Below are 18,885 nucleotides of genomic sequence, written 5' to 3'. Positions count from 1 at the left end.
CCTCAGGAGTCACCTTTTTCTCAAACCACTTTTCACAGCTATGTATCAGCTGTGAAAGTGATTAGAAGCATTTGGCTATGTGACTATAGTCAGAGGCACAATGATGATGTCTTCTTCCAGGACATCTGGAGGGTCCCTGGACATCCTAGAAGATCCCTTCTCCATTGTCAGGTCTGGATATAGTCACATAGCTGGATGCTCCTCAGTCATTGCTCATTCTTCACTGGTCACTACCTGATGCCTAAGAGGCACAAAAGGAAGCCAGGTTACATATAGGGTTGGGTCATTGTAAAAGGGAAGAAGAGAATTCTGACTTCCAAATTTGGATGCTACTTGATATATGTTGTAGATTACCTCTCAAGGTTGCTCACACAAACACTCACTAGATTTAATACTGGGGAGTCCGAAAGTGGTTACACTACCGGACAAACAAAATGATTTGGGTACAGATTTGTATTTCTGTGACTGATTTTTTCTATAACCCCTCAAATTAAGAACCCCCAGATAGAGATTAAAAGGAAAACAGTACCAAAGATTTATTATTATAATTAGCATTCCCTAACTAACACTATTTGTTATCTCCTCTGTATTACTCTTATGAGCTCATTCTTATCTCAATCTGTCCCTTTCTCTTATCTTTTTCTATTTCATTCTCTCCCTTGATCTCTCTGCTCTCTTTGATCCTATTTTACAGTTAAGAAAGCAAAACATTTTTATAGGCTCCCTACTTACACCTGGTTTATAACATTTCAAGGGTCATGGTGGGCTGTCTCTGCTCACAGTTATCAGGCTTTTGCCCAACTTCTCTTTTCTTTCTTTGAACCATGAGGGCTTAGGGTGACATCTCCTGGAAGGAGTCTGTATGACCATCTGTTTGGGTGTAGTACAATGTGTAAATCCTTGTTAGGTTTGCAGTGATTCCAGCTTTGCACCACAAAATGCATTTTATGGGAGTGTCTAGGACTATGATGAAAGTGACAATATGTTTGCCACCTGAAATTGTGAAAACACTTTCAATAACATTTAGCTCAGCTTTGCCCAAAACTGAAGCTATGGCTTTCCTGTTCAGCTTCAGGACTGGCACTGACGGATGGGATTTAGACCTTCACTTTCTTTGCAAAATGAAAAAAATTATGAGGCCAAGCATCCACATCAAGGAGCGTCACGTCTTCTGAAATTTTTCTGCAAAAATCTTCTGACCTTTTACAGCAATAAATTCTTATCTGCAGTTTCTCTCTTTCTGATATTTTCTTCCTCTGAGATTTTTTTAATGCAGAGCTGTTTCTCCTATATACTAAGATATTCAGATCATTGGCTCAGCTTCAGCACTTGAAATTTGCAATGATTTTGTATTTTGAATACTCACACTTGTAAATCTATTAAATCTTATATTCTTTGACAACGATCCTCATTGGGAAGGATCTCCATGAATGAGTTAACTCTTGATACCAGGAGGCACCTTGGTCCAGAAAAGTCCAAGGTCACACTCGGGGGAGACAAGTGATGACTGTTTTTTAGGATTGAGTTTACTTTGCCGAAATGACATTGTTTAGAGAAAAGGAATGACAACAACAAAAGTATCTGAGGGAACTGGGATATACTGGAAGATTTAGGAAGGGAAAGAAGGGAAAAGTTGATTGCTGGAGTCTGCAGAAGGGTCTTCTAGAAGGTAGAGATGTTTTATGCAAAGAAGATAGTCCAGTGATGGAAAGCTTTAAAAGGATGTTTGTTCAAGAGAGATTCAGCCCAGACAGAATAACCATGAATGCTTAAGGCAACAGGAGAATCTGGAGGGGTGGCAGCGGGGAGATTACTGTATAGTGTGTGTTTCGGAGGGGTTAGTTAGGGTGGATATTAGTTGGGTCTCATCTGAAAGAAACGCAACCGATCTTATTTAACCAGACTAGATTCTCTTACTTATCATGAATGATAACTAAGGACATAAAATCTAAGAAAACTTAATTTCGACCAGGGTTTTTAAATTACCACTTTCTTCTTATAGAAATAATTTCTTAAATGCTTATTTGATTATTTTTGTCTCTTGAAGTGGCCATCAAACACCCTCACCACAAATAATAGGCTACTGTGCTTCTATAAGGAATCAAGGATTGATTTTTGATGGCCGGAGTTAAACATTTTATAGTTAAAATAATCTTGTGGCTGGGAGTTCCACAGAGGGAGTGTTGTAAGCTTCCTTGGGTCTCTTGTTGGGAGAAGGACAGAGTGTAATATAAATAATCAATAATCAATAAATAGATAATTTCAATTTTTTAAAAAGAGAAAAATGGTTTGATGTCAGAAATGGGAATGTTTATCTAATTTCCTCATATTTAATATGGTTGGCACGCATAAAGATCTGTGGGTATGTGTTTTTCAACATGAATCTCTCTGTGCATTTTTATACTAGGCTGTGTCTTTGTGACAAAAAGATCACTCACAATCCTGAGCTGCTTCAGATTCTTCGCCTGCAAGTTGCATTTGAATGGTGAATGGTTTGCGGGCTCTGATGTCCTTCATCATCTCTTCTGCTACCTTGAGCTTCTGGATGATATCTTCAGGCCTCAGATCATGCTCAACCCCATAGTATTCCACCTTGCTGCCGATTTCTGTGAACAAACAAACCACAGGCTAATGAAGCAACAATGAATCAAGGTGACAGAGCAAAGTACTACATATGCTATGTTGAATCATGGCCGATTGCTTGTTTTCTGCATAATTTTAATAGCATGTTCTGCTGACATCTCAAATTCCTATATGCATTCTTTTCAGAGCCTTGAAAATTGGTTTTATGCCAGTCCCTTGAGGCTTTGGCTGCTAGCTGTAGCAAGTTTCCAGGAAAGAAACTATTGCAGCCAATGGGCACAACTATGATACCCTGGAAACACTACATATTTCAATGGGACTTATTCTCAGATAAAGGTATAAAAGATTCCACATGTAATTAAGCAGAAACTGTTCTCTCCTAGTAGGTAACAACAATTGTACCACAATTAAGTGAGGATACTTGCAATTCTCTTTCAAGAGCCTAAATGCACTGAAGGCACTAGACTGAAACTGGTTTTGCAGCACTTTTTCTCAAATTGTTTTTAATAGCTTAGTTTCACAATTGTGGCCATAGGACAATTGGAAATGAAGTATTGGCTTTAATCCTGTGATCTGAGGAATTTATGGTTTGCTATGGATTATGGTTGTTTTCTTCTTCCCCTCCCCTACAAAATCCAATGGGAAACACTTCCTGCCAGGATTCTGTAAATAAGTGGGTGGAAAACAAGCAGAAGACATGTGAAAAAAGTTGGGGTTTTTTTTGCTGGCTGTGATAGCTGTATGCCCTTTTAGTGGTTTTTTTTTGGTAGGAGTGGTATAGAGCAAAAATGATAGTCTATTCTGAATATCAATTGAATGGCTAATTTCATGTTTGAATTAGATTTCACCAAATCTGATTTTTTACAAGGCAGTGTAATGGTGGAACATGTTATATGCTATGTAATAGCTTGAATCACATAGTAAAGATGAAGGATGAGGGGTTTGGTTTTTTAAAAAAGGATCAGACATAAGCAAAGTCAGAAAATAGACAGGCTGAAAACAGCTCAAAAAGTATTTGAAGAGGTAGTATTTTATCAGTTAAACATTATATTGAAACACTAATTTCATATTGTATGTTCAGGAATATGAACTTTCAGCACAGCCTTATTTATATGACTCATATGTCTCTTTATCAGGAGCCTACTATGCAAAAGAGCATGCAGTGTGGTTTGAATGAAACGTTTAGGTGTTCTCCCATCAAACTCTTGACTAGGCTTAGAACTGCTTAATTTTAGCTATTTCCCCCCATAAGACTCTTCTATGGGGGCAGGCAGAATGGTATAGTGTTGGATTAGGATTCTTAAGACCAGGGTTCGATCCCCTGTTCAGCCATAGAAGTTGACTGGATGCCCTTGGTCAAATCACATTCTCTCTTCCTAAATGCAAGGCAAGGACAAACTTCCCCCAAACAAATTTTGCCAAGGAAACACACAATATGTTCATTTTAGGGGAGCCAGAAGTTGGAAATGACTTGAAGGCACACAATTACAACAAAACTCAACGGGGCCATCAAAATGTGCATTTTGAGGAACATTATGATCTCTAGAGTCTATGTCTGCTAAAGTTGTCTAACAGGATTTAGACATTTTCCTCTGCTTTCTAAAAGTAATGCATCTCATAATTCTGGTGCACAGCTGTTTGGCACCAGCAGAGGAAGCTTTCCTGCAATACCTCACTGTAGTCATGTTCCAATTGCTCTTGTAAAGGATGCTGATGCATTGTTCCAACACAAACAGGAAGCTTTATTCCTTTCTGATCCACACAGCTGGCAGGAGCTATTATGAGATCAATATGTGTAGTCTGTATGGCTAGTTGCCTTTTCTCAGCATAAAAATATCCCAGGGGTGATCTCCAGTATTCCAAAATACACGGAGAAAAAATAAAGAAGAGAGGAAAAGGCTGAGCTTACTTTTGTCAGGGATATATGGCCACTGCCAAAGGTTGATATTACAATGACAAATTGGAAGAGTAGAAAACTGAACCCCATACTCAGTCGAGCACAATCTGTTAGAATAAGTGCTCAAAATAAAATTTGATGAATTTTCTGTTAATTTGTTGGTTAGTGTCAGGAAACTGGTTCTTTGGTTTCAGAATGTTATAAACTGGAAGTGGTAATCTGAAAAATTTTCATTAAATGCTCCAGCAGTTAAGTAACAGAGCTCTAAATTAATTCAAATGGGAAAAATTGTTTGTGTATTCGTAGGAAACCTTTAGTTAGGACCCTTCCAATTTTATATGCTAACTGTAGATAGTTTTGAAAGTTATTCTATGTAATCATGTATATGTCTAGAAATTTCAGTCACAATCAATCCCAAAAATCTGGGTTTGATTTATTTTTGGCCAATGTAAGTATTGTATCTTAACTGTTATCAGAACAAGGAACCACCCCATTCTCTGAGTAGAGTGGCAAAAGAGGAGAGCTTAGGACCTCTTCACATGACATGCCCCCTGGGGCCATGTCGTTTCACCAGCAGTTGCTGGCAAAAGGGCAGGTGTGCATGGGATGCCTTGTGCCGCCCTGTGTGTCCTCCCTCCTTCCCCCATCATATGGTGGGGATGGGGCAAGGCCTGTTGGTGCCCTGTCCCCATCATATGGGTGAAAGGGTGGCAACACGCATTGCTGCATTGCCCTTCTATCCATCATATGGAGGAAAGAGCAACAAAATGCAGCTAGCTTCATTGGAGTTACGCAAAAAGCATTTTCCTCTCCGTGGTGGCAGAAGAAGCGTTTTGCAATGCTTCCCCTCCACTTCAGGAGGAATATGGGTGGGGCCATGCCAGTGTCATCTGATGATACTTGGCAGGTTCCATCCAAAAGAAGAAAAAGGGGTCAGAAATCTCCAGTGTGAATAGGTCCTTAGTTGGTCCTGGAAGAACCTAAAAGAAGATTTGGCCTCTCTACTGTCTCCACCACAGTACCACTTCTGACTTTTTTGAATGCCTGGACAGAAAAATGACAGCAGTGGTGGTGACTGAGACAGTAGAAGGGTTCATCTTTTAGATACTCCCATGATGGATGAAGCTCTCACTTTTCACCAGTCTACTCAGAGAAAGTGATGGCTTATTTTCAGATAAAACCGAAGGTTTTTGATAAGAGTTATTTACACTGATCCATGAATCAAGCACCATCTCCTTCTCTGTGTAGAATGGTGAATACCTGGATGAAAAAAAATGGCAGCAGTGCCCATTACAGCTGGCCCAATGAGGCAGCATGGATGTTTTCCCCTCTCTGTGGAATCTTAAACTTATCTATGAGTCATATAAAAATCCATAATTTGGTTCCCAAAACCTGCCTTCAATGTATACATAAGTATGTAAGGTACTCTCTGGACCGTATCTTTCCACATCTCTCCCCAAAGCTCTGTTTAGGATACTGTTATGATAATTTTTCTTCATGGCAGCTTCATTGGTCTCTTGATAAAGATTATTAGGATGGATACATATGCACACTCATGCACACACACATCCACCCACCTACACTTACCCTGGACATTATCTATCATATTTTGAAGTGCCTGCACAAGAATAGTAGCACGATTGGTCATCTCCATGGTTTTCTTCTGAACCAGTAGGCCTTTCCTTGATTCTTGATTTGTCTGTGAATAAATCATTTGAATATATTATTTTTTCCTTCTGACTTTTATATCTGCAGGGATCCATAGGTTCTAACTAGTGTAAACAAAATCTTGCTTCTGGCTGATAAGCACATGATGGTCTTTGGAGCAGAAACAATATTTGACAATGCTGAGGCAAGAGTTGCCTCTCAGTATGTGACTGGTATTTGAAGATTAAGCAATAGGAAACCTTTATATATATCTATGCCATATTATATTTCACAATTACATAAAGGAAGATCTCCGAATATCACATGTTTCTACGTTGTTTACCAGCTATAGCCAATGATGTGATGAGATCCAGTCTGTCCTTATCTCATGGAAGGTTAGGATGAAGCATATATTTTTTAAAAAAATGGTGGAAGTTGATAAATTATCAGGGCATAAGTAGACTTGACACAATTGCAACTCACTTTTTTGGTTGGTGTGATAGTTAGACTTCTCTTCTAGAATTCCCCAATCTATCCTTTCTTAGCTGCAGCTACCTGGATCCATCCATTTCCACTTCCTAGCTGAGAATAGGGAAAGCAGTGGACAAGCATCCAGATGTTTTCCTGTTGCTGGGTGAACACCAAGGACATTAACTGAAGGGACCTCTGGAGAAATCCTAGAGATTCCTGTGCAGGCTGGTCCCTGTGCATCCAAATACAGGAAAATAATTGGGCACTTGTCTTCTGCTACTCTTGTTTTCTGCCAATTAGAAAATGGCCAGATTAGTGGAGACTGCAGCTGAGAAATGCTTGAGTTAGATGGGGTGAGGTTTGATCAGAAACTCTCATCACTACATCTCATAGCCATATTCTACTAATGAAGGAATGTGCCTATGCTCTTTCAAAGTCAAAGCAGTCAACATTTGCTCTTAGAAACAAAACATGTGGAAACGGTAAACATGATAAGAAAGATAGGCTTGAATTAACACCTGTTTCTGTTCAGATAGGTGTGATTTTGCATCACTTTTGACTTATACCAGAGAACTTATCAAACACACACTTATACCAAAGCATCTAGATATATACACACATCATTAGAATACAGTAAAACCCACTTATACACAGGGAATACTTTCTGAACATACCGTGGAAAAAGGAAATTGTGGATAGTCATAGAATCATAGAATAATAGAGTTGGAAGGGATGACATGGGTAATCTAATCCAACCCCCTACCATGCAGGAAAAGCACAATCAAAGTATCCCTGACAGATGGACATCCAGCCTCTGTTTAAAAGTTTCCAAGGAAGGAGCTTCGACCACACTCTGAGGCAGAGAGTTCCACTGTTGAACAGTTTGTATGGTCAGGAAATTCTTCCTAAACTTCAGGTGGAATCTCCTTTCCTGTAATTTGAACCCATTGCTCCGAGTTCTAGCTTCAAGGGCAGCAGAAAACAAGTCTGTTTCTTCTTCCTTATGACACCCTTTCACATTAGGATATTAGTGAACCCTGTTGAAATGAATGACTCTATAGTAATTTCTAGCAGAAGTATATCATACTATCACTTGGAGGGTATAGAAAATTTCTAGAGGGGTGATATTTTGTTGGTTGTGGGTAGATGAAACTGTAGGAACTGGCCAAGCAGGTAGGAGGTTGTGATGACTCATGGGCCTTGTAGTCCTGTTCCTAGTAATATTGTGGCAGACGAAAAGGAAAACATGGGATTTTCGCCGGTTCAGCCAGAGCCGGAGCCTCTCCACCTGGAGGATGTTTGCCCTCAAGAATTCAGCCAAACAGGCCTTGGGCAGAACTCCCCCCCGTTTTCCCGGAGGGACAATTATACTAGAGATAGAGGAGTCAGAGAGGCTAATCGCCGGAGCCTGAGAATCGCTGCCAAACAACTAGCTGATTAGGTCTGCTTCCCTTGGGAAATTCTAAGGAGTCATGCATCTGGACAGAGTTGGGTTTCGCTTCTCGTTCTCTAGGGAAAGTGTTCTGTTGGCGGGAAAATGAGACCCAATATAGGTGTTTGTCGCAAGGGGAACTTTGCGGAGTCAATTGATCAGCTTGAGGAGAGAGATCGTGAGTGGACTTCGTAACCCCAGTTCCTTGCTTCCCGGATCAAGTTTCAAGCCTGCCTTGTTTCACGTTTTGCCACGGACCTTGTTTCATGCTTCATGTTTGCCTCGTTTCAAGTCTTTGATCTAGCCAAGAGTCAAGTTTATTTTCCAGCCTTGTTGTCAAGCTACATTGGACTTTAAAGACTCTGTCATTTCCCCACACTATTGCTTGGCAAAGTGTGTGTTTCGGTCAAGTGGATTAAAACTTTGAACTCTAATATCTTATATTGGACAATACATTTCTGGACTATATTTGACCTCATCTGAAAGGTCTGCTTCTGAACTATATTCTTCACTTGTTTTTATTGACTTTATATATTTCTTTAATAAAGATATTAGATAGATTCTGGCCTCTGTGTAAGGTTATTGGTGCTCTGCAGCCTGGGTCCTGACAGAGGTTATATTGTAAGGAATAAAATCAATACTACTTTCTTAGTAGCTACAGCAAATAATGCCCCTATGTAGAGTTTATTTTCTTCCAATAATTCTATCCATACATCCTATGGAATTTTATCTGAGTAAAAGTGAAAAAAATATGATCAAATGTTCTCCTTGGATCATCATACAAAATAGAGAAAAATAAGCAATATAAAAGTCTTCAGGCTAATCATGCGGACACTTAAGTTTCTTTCTCAAGTTAAGGAGAAAAACGGATTGGAAAAATTACATTTGGGACTCCCAGAATTTCCCAGCCAGCGAGGTCAAAGATGGAGTTGTTACAAGTACAGTGGTTTGTTGAACTGCTCAAGTATGGCCAGAAGCTCTGAATCCTTGAGATTTAATTTATTTCTGAGGGCGCTTTCAGACAAAGCGCATTAAAGTCTGCACACCTGGGGGGGGGATGGTTTTTCTATGGGTTGTCCCCATAAGAGCGCTGCCATGGGGCCACCACAAAACCCCTCACAAACCCTTAAAAATAAAAATAAAACTCACTGGGAGCCATTGGACCTCTTTTCAGCCTGATGGAACATACCAATGACACATGAGGCAATGGGGGGTGGGGTGTTGGATATCGCTCCTGACTTCCCAACATCACCTCACACGCTATTTCTTTTTATTTTAAAGCAGTTTTGGGAAGGGGGTGGGCACCATCTCGCATCTTTGGACTCCAGGAACCCATAATATTCGAGATGGCTGTGGTCCTGGGACTACCCGGGGGCCTGTCCCCACAGGGCCCTATACTCCATTAGACCCAGGCATTTCAGGAAGGCCTGGCTCTAATGGAGTATCAAAGTCATTCAGAACAGAGCAGAGTTTTGCTGCTTTATCTCAAATTAATACTCTTTTACTGGAGCCAGGCATGTAGCCAGGGGGGCGGGCTTGAGGGGCTTCAGCCCCCCCCCCAAATTCTCAGGTTGGTCCGCGAGAAGGCCTTACATTTATTATTTAAACGGTTATGTTTATTCATATCATGATCTGATCACCATGCTCAATATATTCCATATGCATGGGGTATTGGGATAATGATACAAAAAGTTTGCTAGGGTAGATCCTCTCTCACTCAGACTCAGCCCCCCCCCCCCGAATCAAAATCCCAGCCCCCCCCCAAATCAAAATCCCAGCCCCCCCCCCCGAATCAAAATCCTGGCTATGGGCCTGACTGGAGCCATTGTTTGGATGCCTACAGTAAAAGTGTAAGAGGGCCCAGAATATGGGCCCTGAGTACAACGTTGCTCCTTCCAAAGATGGGCCAGTGCTTGCATTGGAAGCAACCATACCATGTGGCTGATGGCATTTGATGTTATCCACAAGTATAGTGGTACTATAGGTTTACATTACAAATATTACATCACTCAGAACTGAAAGATATGTAAATCATGCCTGATTATATCATGGCTATCAGAAAAATTACAGTCTTCATTTAAGCTTTTGCTACAGACCGTTGAGGATAATAATAGGGTCACTATATGACCTGAATGCTAAAGAGAGGCTTCATGCAGTTGCTATTGAGAAATGACTTGTAAGTGGTTAGAGAAGTGGTTGTAAGGTTGGAGAAGACTGTGAAGTATTTCTAATCATGCTAATGAAAATGTTATGAAAGTTTCCACGTACAATCACTAAAGCTTGAAATGTCTTCAAAGAAAGGCTGAACTGCTTTCACTTTGATTACTATAATCAGTTTAGAATTTGACGTTGACATGCTATTGTAATAGAAAAAAAGTGGTACCAAATGAGTGACAGACACAGAAGTTATTTTTTTTACCATGGGAATAGGTGCTCTCACAGATTTGTTTCATGTATATATGTGTGTGTGTGTGTGCGTGCATGCTTAGGCGTGTAGGTAAGCTATTTCACCATGCCAGCATAGTGAATGGATGTCACAAGAGAAGTGAAGAATTATGAACTACAATAATATGAAAAGCATTTGGATTTTAAGTGAAATGGAGGTTAGGAAAAGATAATGGGCTAAACTCAATGTCAGGTGGATGCTCCATAAAAATGGAATATGTGAAAGACAGTCTTAAGGAAATGGCTAATCTGAGAACATCCTAGATCACCTAGGGCTATGCAAAGTCTAATCTGATTGGTTGTGGTTTCCCAGGAACTTTCCCCTTTAATTTACTTTCTGCACCAATTGACTGTTTTCAAACTAAACACCCCCATAATCATGTCGTGGCTGGAGGAGCATAGGACAATGATGGTGGGTGGTCAAACTACAACAGGCTGTGTTTCAGCTGCATGAAGAGGACTTCAACCTCCTAGCCTTCTAGAGGACTATTAAGATGTCTAGGAATCAGAACTTCTTTGGCCTGGAGTCTGAAATCATCTTCCTGCAAGAATATCTTTCTGTTTCTTACACTGATCGTTATGTAGGAAGACTGCCTGCTGTTGTCCATCTTCCTTAACCACTAAATGGCCACAGGTTGCACCCGTCCTGAAGACAGTCAACACATAGAGGTGGTCCTTGTGGATAAAATACCTCCATTGGCAACAACCCCCCAAAAGTACATAGGTAGCAGTAATTGGCAATTATATTTGTGAATATTATAAAATCCAACTCTCAGGGCACTTTCACACAGAGCTAAAACTGTGCAGAAATGGGTTAAACTAACCTGCTTCTACACTGGTTCTAGCCCCCACTCCCGACCCAAACCCTGGGCTTTTCCTGGAAGGGGGGGTGGGTGGCTACATGTATATACCATCACAAGTTAAATCGGGATGGCATGAAGTCACCCCTAAAGTTTACCCAAAAGGGGCTGGCAGCCACGGAGCCTCTCTGGAGAGTCCTCCTAAGTTGAGGAAATGGTGCCTCAGGAGATGGGAGGGGTGAGGAGGGAAATCCCTTCTCTCTCCCCCCCCCCCCATGCACCATTTCCTCAATTCAGGAAGACTCTCCGGAGAGGCTCCATGGCTGCCAGGCCATCTCTGGTAAATTTTAGGGCCCTAATGGGAGTTAGGGGGGAGGAGGTGGGCACTCTCTCACACCTTTGAGTTCCAGGATCCCAAAAGTCTGAGATGGTTGTGTAGATTGACCCCCAAGATCATGTGACGCAGTCCCGAGAGTCAATCCACACAGGGCCAACAGCTGGTAAGATTTGGACCTTAGCTTAAAGTTCCAAACCAGGTGTTTAATTATCATGGAGTAGACTGGTAAAACCTGGTTTATTCCATATTAATTCGCTTTTACCGGAGATGTCATTTGGATGCCCCCAGTAAAAGCGAAACAGGTCTCACATTAAAGGACTGTCTGGAAGGGCCCCCAATGTAACAGATAACAGGATTAAAGCTAATACTTCATTTCCAATTGTCCTATGGCCACAATTGTGAAACTAAGCTATTAAAAACAATTTGAGAAAAAGTAACGCAAAACCAGTTTCAGTCTAATGCCTTCAGTGCATTTAGGCTCTTGAAAGAGAATTGCAAGTATCCTTCCTTAAACTGAAATTCAGGATTCTATAGGATAGAACAGTGTTTCTCAAACTGTGCTCCCCCAGATATTTGGACTTCAGCTCCCAGAAATCCCAGCCAGCTTAGCGGTTAGGAATTGTGGGATCTGATGTCCAAAACATCTGGAGGAGCACAGTTTGAGAAAGAATGAGATAGAACCATGACAATTAAAGTAGTATCAAAATACTATACCTATGCAGTGTGAAAGGGAGCCTGGTGGCAAAAAACAATAATGTGGTCACTGGGCCATTGGCAGATGGTTCCTGTGTCAGTGATGTAGCGAACCTGTTCTCGATTTTAGTCTTAACCTTAAAGAATCTATCCAAGGTTCTGAAATTATTGGTTTCAGCTTTTTTAAAGTCCAAACTAAATTCCAAAACAGATTCAATACCCCACTGACATTGAAGTACAACCACCATAGAACTACTAGGCAAATCTCTCTAGGGAGATTTTCAGCAAGGTAGCTGAGCTAGTCTTTCAAAACAGCAACATCTGTACGTCATAAAAATTATCAAATAAAATCAGTTAATCTCTCTGGGGAGGGCATTCCACAAATGGAACGTCTCTATTGGAAAGAGCTATTTTCTTGGCACACCTGGGGACTCAGGCAGGTGAACTAAAAACTGGGCACTCAGGTCTCTTCTAGTAGCACTAATCCATCTTCTCATTCCATGAAAATCAACAGTTTATTCCATCAAATCAGCAGGTTTTATGCCAGGTTCTTTTTAAAAAAGGAAATGAAAGGGAGGGGAGAAGTGACAAACAGCAGGCAAACCTTTTCATCTAGTGCATTGATATCTTTGAGAAGATCAGTCATTTCGTTGGCAGCATGATCAATCTGGCTCTTCATCAGTGCAGAAGTATTATCCTTTTCGGATAGTTTTTCCTACATATAAAATAATTTTGTAAATGTTAGTGTGTGTCCCTTGAGGTGTTTCTACATCTCTGTTCAGTGTTTTATTTATACATTTTTCAACAAACATCATAACAATGATCTTAAGTTTATGTCTTACAATCAAAAGAACCTCATGGGGGCAGCAAGCTAACTTTTTGCAGTCAGGCACCTAAATCCTAAATCATTACTGACAGATGCTTATTTAGTGCTTTATTAAAATTTATTGAGTAGAGGATTGCATGGATTCCCTGGGAATCTAGCCTATTGTCTAAAGGAGGTTTCACATTCCTGGCCTGGCCTTGTCTTTCCGTTTCCATGCCACACATACTTCTCAGCATACCTCTTCAAACTATGCTAGTAAAAAGTGTGGTGCATGGAATTGGTAGAAGCCTTTTGCTCAGAATAAACATGTCAAGCCCCAACCCACTCTCAGTTGGGTGGATGGCAGGCAAGAGACAGAAAAGAATTCAAAAATAAAGCTGATGTTACAGCTTTTACCATGGAGAGTTTTTAAAAAGGGGGTTGAGGTTAAACTCTGCCTGGTTTATACTTGATTCCTAACTACTTTTCTCCTGGCAGTAAATGTGATGGGGGAAAACTGTTTTTCTGTTGTGATAGACATATTCCTAGCCATTATCCAGTGACCATAGGTAATGCTACTAATAATAGGAAGACTTCTGTCTCCTTAGCCAAAGGCCCATGGATACACATGGCCTTTTTGTCCAGAAAACAAAATATAGACTACTAGGATCACAGACTGGAACATTTTTGCTTTCTTGGGCTAATTCCTAGAATTCCCCAACCAGCCTTACAGATGTCAGAACTTAGTAGACCATGCTGCCAATGGGAATCTGAGAGCTGTAGTCCAAAAACTGCCCCTTTCAAACTAAGGAGTAGTTATTGTGTGGCCTTCCACCTAGTCAATTAACTCCCATTAACCTAGTCAGAATAATCATTGGTGATTGTTATTAAGAGTTTCAATTAATAACATTTGGAAGGTCTCACAAATCCTAATTTATTATAGACTAGGAAATTACAATGATGATGATAATGATGATGATTGTAATGAGAATGATGTTAACAAATTCTTAATGATGATCCATAAACACAAGGAACTTTTACTTGTTATATCATCATCATTGTTCTACAGCTTGGCAGCCAGCAGAATGGTTCTAGTTCCCTTTCAGGACCTCAAATGCAAGAGCCCAAGGGGCTGTATCTGGCCCATGGGTCTGGGTTTGCCTATGTCTGAGTTATCGGGAATATTTTAGAGGAAAAAACTGGCAAAACCACCTCAGAGTACTCCTTGTCAAAGAAAACCCTATGAAATTCATGGGATTCCCTATGCTAACAAGCAAACTTAAAGCACACATGCATGAACACACACACACACATTGGGAGAAAAAAACAACAGAAATAAAATACAATAAAATAAATGTGTAAATTAATAAAATTAAGCCTGAATAAAGACCTTTTTCTCTGATAGCGCTGACAAAAACATAGACATATGGTTAAATGAAGTAATTGGTACCTTGAGGATGAAAGTGGTGGAATTGAGGTCATGCAAGTGTTTGTGAGCAGCAACCCCAGTGGAGATGCTGAGGAGAGTTTCTTTGCTTTCATCGATGGACTGAGCTGCCAAGCCAATATCATCTGTCAAGTCCCAAATGCATTTGTCACAGCCTGGCAATTAAACAAAAGAAACAATGATGACCAGAAGGGGACTTATTTTTTCTTGAAATATCGTTTTTTCCCCCTTCACCTCTTTCTTCTTTTTGAAAAACCAAAATTATAGTAGATTTGTCGGCTCTCTACTGAACATACAGATGTTGGGGACTTAGAGAGTATGGCTGCAATGCACAGGGACTTTTGTTATGAAGTTAGTGTGCATCATCCTATTATTAAAATTAAGCATGAAGTTGCTGGTACAACATCTCGCATAGCTCTGCACAGCATAGTCGGCCTGCATGTGGAACTGCATGTGGAGGGAGGATTGGACAAATATCTGGCTATGTTCCAGTAGCCAGCTGTGAAATGTTTACATCTTCTCCTGAGATCCTCTGAAGGCTTCCAAGACTCTCAGGGGATGATGTAATCATTTTGTGTTTGGTGATGGAGATGCATCTGGATGCGCATCTAACTCCTCTCTCATTCTCACTATGTATGAAATGACCATAGGGTGGTTGTGGGAGTTCAACAGTTAATGTGTGTGGGGTGGGGTGATTCTTTGGTTGGTGTGGAGGAAGGAAAAGAAAACCACCTTCCTGCATTGCCCAAAATAAGTTATACAGAGTCCTAAGGTTAACATATATCTATGTATGCCATTGACAGGATGCCAGCTATAAAATGTGTGGAATCATTACATTTTAGACAGCACAGTGGTTCAAAGTCAGTGCTTTCTAACCTTCTGAGCTCCTGTCATTTTCTTACTGCGGAAGCTCATAGGTGGAGTTCCATCCCAGTTGATAAATGTTATGTAGCAATAAACCACAGTGGTGTTGAAAAGGTCTGCTTGATTCTTGCCAGTTATCCTGCTACACAGTCACAAAAGACTGCATTTAATCTCCCAGGACCATTTTAGAAAATTAATGTATGTTTACTCTGTAAGATCTAGCCCACAAATAAGCAGCCACATTATTACAGAGTGGGTTTCTATGTGAGCCTTTTGTGGCCAGGGATAGAGCTTAACCAACTTACCTAGTAATTCCCTGCCATTTCATTATGTCATACACTCATCCCAAATGCCTGGACTAACAGTTCTACTATATCTTTATAATTGCCTCTGTTACGTTTATTTTTCAGTACTTGGAATGATTTTAATCATGGGTTTTCTGGTTCATAATGGACAGAACCAAGTACAGAATCATGCTGTAAGTTCTTATCTATATCCATAGTGCAAAGGCATGGTAGGGGATTGAATGCAGCAAATATGTCAAATAAATGCTGTTCTTACTAATAACAGGACAATCTGTCCCTGGAGGAGGCATTGGAGGCTCTGCTAGGCATTCCCCTGTTTGACGGTCACAAGGTCCTCCTCCACAGTTGCATGCTAGGAAAAGAAGAGAAAGTGATAACACTCCATTAGGCCTCAAAGACAATATAATGGATGGTTTATTACAATTGGTCTGTGAAATTATGGACATTTAACTTTCTCTTAATATTTTGCTTCCTAGAAGTCAGGGAAACCAAGAGCAGAGTGAAGTCACTGGCAGCTGATAGCTTTCTGTGCCAATTTAATGGTGATTCTGTTGTAGGTTTTATTAGTCTGAACTTTAAGGATGTTATTCAAAATGCCAAACTCTATCTACAAAACAGGTTCAGTACATTGGATAGCTTATTTAAAGCTCAGACTGAAATTCAGATCAAATGCATTGTCTCACTAAATGAGAGCAACCATCTTGCTTGATTTATGTGCAAAATAAAGGTTGATTGGAAAGCTTGCACTAAGCCAAATTCTACCACTCCTAAAAGAACCAGTGATCTTAGCAGAGTAACAGAGGGACTTATTCTGACATTTTTGGGTGAGACAGCACTCACTCAGATGATGAGGCATCAGTATATACAGGCAATCCCCAAGTTATGAACAAGATAGTTTCTGTAGGTTTGGTCTTAAGCTGAATTAGTTTTTAAGTCAGAACAGATACATTTTTAATAGCATAGAAAAGGGATAATACCCCTTTGGTGTTTGTTTTGCTGCCTGTGCTCCTGTTCAGAAGATTTCACCTCAGTTTATGTCCCTGTGAAAACAGGATTTTGAAAAATTTGGCTTGTGGGAACGATTGGTGAGAAAGCTTCAGTGGGGATACCCTTTTCCCTCTGATAACTCTTTCAGGAATGAATTTCTGTTGCTAGACATAGATTTTTCTCACTTCTTGTTGTCTCACCCCTGTACTTAACTATGAGTTATTTGTAATTGGGATGTTTGTAACGTGGAGACTGCCTGTACAAATAAAATTAGAGATCATGAAATGATGTTTATTTTGAATGCAATTTGGATATTTTAGTTTCTAAAATTAGCTTAGTTCCCAAGTACCATTTCTTTTAAATACTTGTAATATACACATAGTTATGCTCTACAGAGGATTTATCAGTCTTCCACAGGGCATGTAAGACACACCTGTTTCGGCAGGCTTTTGGTCTCCGTTATTGCTGTTTTTAAATTGTTTAGATTTTAACTTGTTCTTATAAGCCGCTCCGAACCCTGAGGGAGTGTTTTTAAGATGTTTTTAAAGATGTTTTTAAGATGTTTTTCAATTATTAGATTTTAGCTTGTTCTTGTAAGCTGTCCTGAGCCCTAAGGGAGTGGTGGCATATAAGTTTGAACAACAAATAAATAAAATAAATAGTGTGGTTTGCATGATGAGAAAGTACCCTGCCATCTTTCATGGTTAATAACGGACTTTTAAAATCTGCCTTAGTTGCAACAGTGAAAAGAATACTTTGTGCCACTGCTGTTAATTTTTGGTTATTATGTCTCCCAGAATCCCCTGAAACAACCATTGTTATCTTTCTCTGGAGCCTTCCCTTGGTGTTTCAGTCTAAGATTTGAAGATCATAGGTGAATGGCTGAAACAACTCAATTGCATCATATCCCTTTGATCAACTGCTTCTTGTTTTTGGTTGCTCATGGCAGTGGCAAAAAACATTGAAAAATTCCTTTCCTGTGCCTTGAGCCAGGTGCCCTCCCCACACATTAGTTACTTCATAAAAAAACAAAACAAAACAGGCATGCCACAATTCTGTAGACATAAATATTAAAATCTAGTTTGGTCTGAGAAATAGATTATTCGACTCAATAGAGCTTTGATCCCATCCATCCAGGGTATATGCAGGTTTTTATTGGAGCTCTTTCACACTACAGAAGTATAGCAAAATGATTCCACTTTAACTGTTATGACTGTGTCCTATGGAATCCTAGGATTTACAGTTGATGAGGCACTAGAGCAAATTCTTCAAAGGAAGTTACTCCTTTTCCTCCAGAGGAATGAATTCCAAATTGCATGAATATTCATGATGACAACCGGAATCGTATTTTAAATCCCAACTAGAGTAGATCCATTAAATTAATAGCTCTATTGAACTGAAGCCCATTCAAGGGATCCATTGCAGTTGGGATGAAATCTCCCCCATCCCCCCCCTCGTTCTTTCCATATCAAACTGTACTCATATTTCTTGCATCCAAAATAAATTCATTGCCCTGTCTACAAAGGTATAAGCCATCTTCTTTGGGCAACACTATATAGATCCCTGGTTGTAAAACACTGAATAAACCGAACAGCATTAATTTACCTGCACAACCTTTAGGTATTCTAGCATTCCCATAAAAACCAGGAGCACATAGTTCACAATTGAACCCTGTCGTGTTGCGCATGCAGTTGCGACATTGGCCAGTCACTTCATCACAGTCCTCAAAGATTAGATTAGGATCTGAGTTGCCACTGCAGTCACATTTTCTGCAGGAACTGCCAATGAGCAAGGGATTTCCATAGTAACCAGGGGCACACCTGGAGGAAAATACAAACCCAGAAATGATTAATAACCATCTCTTTCTGATCTTTTAGCCTGGTGGCATTCTGACTATGTCAACGAAACAAAAAGTAGAAACTTTGAACACTGGAGATGACTGGAAGCGGGACTATATCAGTAAGGCTCTAGTTTATACTTTTTCAGTTTCAGAAATAAAAATTGTGTTGTGGTTCTTAAACTCACCATATGGATAAAGTAGAAAACACATGGCTGAACACAGTCATGCATAAGCTCAAACTTTTCTTTCTCCATAAATGGTTAGGTTTGTGTAAAAATAAAGTACTGGTTAAATTACATGCATATTATACAATCAAGATACATGCCAAAAAG

General features: G+C 40.0%; 1 protein-coding gene across 1 annotated transcript in view; it reads right to left on the bottom strand.

The window, feature by feature from the left end:
* lama4 (laminin subunit alpha 4) overlaps positions 1–18,885 on the bottom strand; it is a 111,971-nt gene that overhangs the window by 50,745 nt on the left and 42,341 nt on the right. The window contains exons 5-10 of the mRNA XM_062979900.1: positions 18,319–18,533; positions 15,983–16,078; positions 14,561–14,712; positions 12,910–13,020; positions 6,068–6,179; positions 2,439–2,606 (exon numbers count right to left, since the gene is read on the bottom strand). Of these exons, the coding sequence (XP_062835970.1) occupies positions 2,439–2,606; positions 6,068–6,179; positions 12,910–13,020; positions 14,561–14,712; positions 15,983–16,078; positions 18,319–18,533 (854 nt within the window). The remainder of the gene's footprint in view (positions 1–2,438; positions 2,607–6,067; positions 6,180–12,909; positions 13,021–14,560; positions 14,713–15,982; positions 16,079–18,318; positions 18,534–18,885) is intronic.

The sequence above is a fragment of the Anolis carolinensis genome, chromosome 1, assembly GCF_035594765.1.
Source record: "Anolis carolinensis isolate JA03-04 chromosome 1, rAnoCar3.1.pri, whole genome shotgun sequence".
Classification (NCBI taxonomy): domain Eukaryota; kingdom Metazoa; phylum Chordata; class Lepidosauria; order Squamata; family Dactyloidae; genus Anolis; species Anolis carolinensis.
The sequence above is the reverse complement of the archived record's forward strand: the minus strand, read 5'-3'. Positions and strand labels throughout refer to the sequence as shown.